Source organism: Castanea sativa, chromosome 6, assembly GCF_040712315.1.
Source record: "Castanea sativa cultivar Marrone di Chiusa Pesio chromosome 6, ASM4071231v1".
NCBI classification, from domain to species: domain Eukaryota; kingdom Viridiplantae; phylum Streptophyta; class Magnoliopsida; order Fagales; family Fagaceae; genus Castanea; species Castanea sativa.
This window is the reverse complement of record NC_134018.1, coordinates 16,147,335-16,151,701: the sequence shown is the minus strand read 5'-3', so window position 1 is coordinate 16,151,701 and position 4,367 is coordinate 16,147,335. Positions and strand designations below refer to the sequence as shown.

At 39.3% G+C, this 4,367-nt stretch overlaps 1 protein-coding gene across 1 annotated transcript; it reads right to left on the bottom strand.

Moving 5' to 3' along the window:
• Positions 1-498: 498 nt before the first annotated feature.
• On the bottom strand, positions 499-1,129 carry LOC142638217 (uncharacterized). The gene has a single exon (XM_075812235.1). The coding sequence runs from the start codon at positions 833-835 to the stop codon at positions 566-568; it is 270 nt and encodes an 89-aa protein (XP_075668350.1). The 5' UTR covers positions 836-1,129; the 3' UTR covers positions 499-565.
• Positions 1,130-4,367: the final 3,238 nt, after the last annotated feature.

The following is a 4,367-nucleotide window of genomic DNA, read 5'->3' as shown; positions in this document are numbered from 1 at the left end:
TCGTTAAACCGATAATTTAGGTTCTAAATCTGAGTTAAGTCTAAGTAACTCCATTGTGTCTTCGTTAAACCGATGATTTTTTTTTTCTTTTTTTTTTTTTAAGATTTACATGGGCTCTTGCTTGAGGTAGCCGGCTGGGATAGGATGGTTCCAAAAATCTTCATAATTTTTGGAGGGGCCTGAGCTCCAAAATAAGGGGGCCCAAATCTTTTTTTATTTTTTGGGAAAATTTTACCTATAATTTTTTTTTGGGCCCGGGCAGTCCGTCCTGATTTGAAATTTCAGCTTTATCCTGTTCAAATTCGACCAAATTCAATTCATTCTATAACCCAAACTTACCTATAAAAACACAAAGAGGAACATGTCACAAACACAAAAATTATAGCAATTCTTGGCAAAAATGACTATAAAAGTTGAATACTACAAAAGTTCCAACTGGTGTACAAAATTGACCATTAGTAAAATGAAATTGGTAGGGATAAGGATAACAGACAAAAATTTGGGATGAAGCAATTTATATTGATTCAAAACTTGGCCATATATTTACAAGAAGTGTAGGAGGGGATCAGTTAGGACCCCAACAACTCAAATACATGACTTTTCTCAAAGACTCTTCACTCTGCTTTAGCTTCTCGTTGTTCACTTTACTAGATATAACCGAGGAAGACTGAGCTGAGAGTTTCTTGGCTTGATAGTATGATCTGATATTGTTCTTCGCATGCTGGTGAAGTGACCTTAGAGGATAGTTCCATCTGCAAACACCTTGGTCTTTCAAGGCCTCAACTGCACCAATACTAGCTGCCACCATCCAAGAAGCTTTACTTGTTGCACTCATACTGCTTTCTTGCTCTAAATTGGATCTGAACTAAATGGGAATTTGGAAGTTCGGAAGATGTAAAATAGATTTTGGGTTTCGAATTTTGATGCTGCCCAATGCAAGGAAATGGATCTTATATAATGTGTGAAGATAGTAGCAGGTAAGAAGATTTTGGGAGCAAAACAATAGGCAGCTTTGCCAGCAGTTTGGGAGAAAACCCTGGTATTTGGACTCCAAAACCATTTGCTTAGCTCATACGATCACTCAGAACAGACAAAACAATAGAGAAGGAACCAACCAAGACAAGTGGGCATGACTAATGGATAAAGAAATGATAGGTGGGGTTGCTATTATTTGTTTTATTATGAAGCAGACTTCAAGGGGCTTGCTTTCAAGTTTTACTTTTAACCTGTTACCGATATTTTGTGGTATGATTGAATGGGATATTTGTGGGATATTTTTTGGTATGACTGCAAGTAATTGTGCACGTGTATTAGTAGTGTAGTGTTGTATAGTGTGGGTTGTAATTGCTGGTGTTGTAATATGCAAGGCAGTGACAGGGTGGCATGTCAGTTAGTTAGAAGTTAGTTAGGGAATTGGGTAATTGGGTTTAGTTGGAGTAAGGGTTAGTTGGAGTAGTGTCAGACACGAGTTAGAAGGCAAGGCATTAGTCAAGGGTATAAATGGAAGGGTTGTACAAAAATATGAATAAGATGAATGTTCCCAATTTTGCTTTCTCTTTCATTGTGTTCCTTTCTCTGTTATTTTTTCTCTTTTCCATTGGAGGACCAGCTGACCTCGAATCTAGCTAGAGAGACCAAATCCATTCATTCCACTCCTAAAATTTGGTATCAGAGCCCTGTTCCTGCATCACCATGACTGAAACTTGTGCCTGCCATGAACATGGTGAATGAAGCTATTGCTTCTCTATGTACCACTTCGGACCATCACAATAGAGAAATCCAAGAAATCCAAAAGATTCAAGGAATCCATACCAAGACCTTGAATGAAATGAATCAAAACCTAAATGCCATTCTACAGAAGTTGAGTTCTCAAGATAGCAACTCACACTCACCACAAAGAACGGGTCCAATGAATTCGAGCTCTTCAACCTTGTCATTTGCAAGATCTGTGAAATTGGACTTCCCACGCTTCTCATGAGATGATCTTGCCAGTTGGGTTTCTAAGGCCAATCAGTATTTTGGCTATTATCAAACCCCAATTACAGAGAAATTTCTAATTGCTTCGTTTCACTAGAATTGGAGGCTTTGATTTGGTTCCAAGAAGTTGAGGAGGCAGGTGTGTTCACGGATTGGGATTCATTGGTGCAGGCTCTACACGTGAGGTTTGGGTCAAGTGCTTATGATGATCCTATGGAAGTGTTAACAAGGTTGAGATAGTCTTCCATAGTGGCATTGTACAAGGTAGAGTTTGAAGCTGTGTCTAATAGGATTAAGGGTCTGTCTCCTTTACACAAGCTTAGCTGCTTCCTAAGTGGCTTGAAGGATGAAATTTGGCTTCTAGTAAGGATGCTGAATCCAAGCACCTTGAATGAAGCATTTGGATTGGCCAAGATTCAGGAGGAATATGTGTTTAGTTGCAAGAAGAGTTCCAGATTTCAACAAGAAACAGGTAAGGGTTCTATCTTGGCCTTACCAAAGAATAATGTAGTACTAGAAGCTAATCTAAGATACCAATTAAGAGATAAACCCCTGCTCAAATGGATGAAAGAAGAAAGAGGGGGCTTTGCTATAATTGTGATGAGAAGTGGGGGGTTGGGCACAAATGTAAGAATGCTAAACTGTTTTTGTTAGAGGGAATTGAATTAGTTGGTGGGGTACAGTCTGGGGTACAGATCACTGAATTAGAGGAAGAATTAGGAAGTGAGGTTGCTACTAAGGATGTTAGTCAGAAAGAAGAGGTAGAGATTACCCTATATGCCCTCATAGGAATTCCTACACTTGGTACTATGAGGGTGAGGGGTAAGGTTAATGGTAATGGGTTGGTAATCCTAATAGATACTGGCAATACCCACAAAATTTGTAGGTGCTTCTTTGGTTTCTGGGTTACAGTTAAGGATAGATGTTTCTAAGATTTTGGAGGTTAAGGTAGCCAATGGTACTGTGGTTAAAACTTAGGGTTTTGTAGTAATGTGCCAGTGTGCATTCAAGGAGTGAAGTTTTGCATTCAATTCCATGTTTTAGCATTAAGGGGTTGTGATGCAGTATTGGGCACCTAATGGTTAAGCACCTTAGGTGAGATTCAATGGAATTTTAAACTCTTAGCCATGGGTTTTTGCTATAAGGATTATCAAGTACTGCTTCAAGGGTTAACTCCATCCTTGGGATCTTCCATTGAGGATTGTAAGCAGTTTTTCAAGGCATCTATGAAGAAGGGATTGTTGTTACAGATTGCTAGTGTGGAAGCTATTGTATCAGAGGTTAAGCTACCTGCTGAAGTGGACTTATTGTTACAAGAGTTTGAGCATGTTTTTGAGACTCCTACAGGGTTACCTCCTCTTAAGGGTCATGAGCATTCTATTGTTCATAAAGAAGGAGCTCAACCCGTGTGCCAAAGACCCTATAGGTATCCATTCTACCAAAAAAATGAGATTGAGAAGATTGTGAAAGAATTGTTGTCTGCAGGGTCAATTAGGAATAGCAGCAGCCCCTTTGCCTCTCCTGTTTTGTTAGTAAGGAAAGCTGATAGATCATGGAGGATGTGCATTAATTATAGAGCACTTAACAATATAACTGTCAGGGATAAATTCCCAATTCCAGTTATTGATGAGCTGTTGGATGAATTGAATGGAGCTGTCATTTTCTCCAAGTTGGACTTAAGGTCTGGATATCATCAAATCAGAATGAGGGAAGAGGACATACCCAAAACAGCTTTTAGAATACATGAAGGCCACTATGAGTTTTTGGTAATGCCATTTGGTCTAACCAATGCTCCCTCAACCTTCCAATCATTGATGAACCAGGTATTTAAACCCTTCCTTAGACAGTTTGTATTAGTGTTCTTTGATGACATATTAGTCTATAGCAAGTCCTTGGCTGAGCATGTTATCCATCTAAGAAAGGTTTTAGAGATTCTAGCTACTAACAAGTTGTATGCTAAAAAGTCAAAGTGAATGTTTGCTTGTAAGGAAGTAGAGTATTTGGGGCATGTTATTACTGCTAAGGGGGTTCATACTGATCCTAGGAAAGTTGCTGCAATGCAGCAATGGCCTATTCCGAAGGATATTAAGTCCTTGGGGGGTTTTTTGGGGCTCACTGGGTATTATAGGAAGTTTGTCAAGGAGTATGGCCAAATTGCAGCCCCCTTGATAGCCCTATTAAAAAAAGATTCCTTTTGTTGGTCTAATGAGGCTGAGTTAGCCTCTAGTGTTTGCCTTGCCAAAATTTGATCATCCATTTGTGGTGGAGTGTGATGCTTCTGGAAGAGGGATTGGTGCAGTGCTAATGCAACATGGCAGGCCAATAGCTTACCACAGTCAGGCTCTTAAAGGTAAAAACTTGGTTTTGTCAACATATGAGAAAGAGTTTCT

Coding starts and splice junctions, on each gene's coding strand:
- LOC142638217 (XM_075812235.1), bottom strand. CDS start 835: ATGAGTGCAACAAGTAAAGCTTCTTGGATGGTGGCAGCTAGTATTGGT.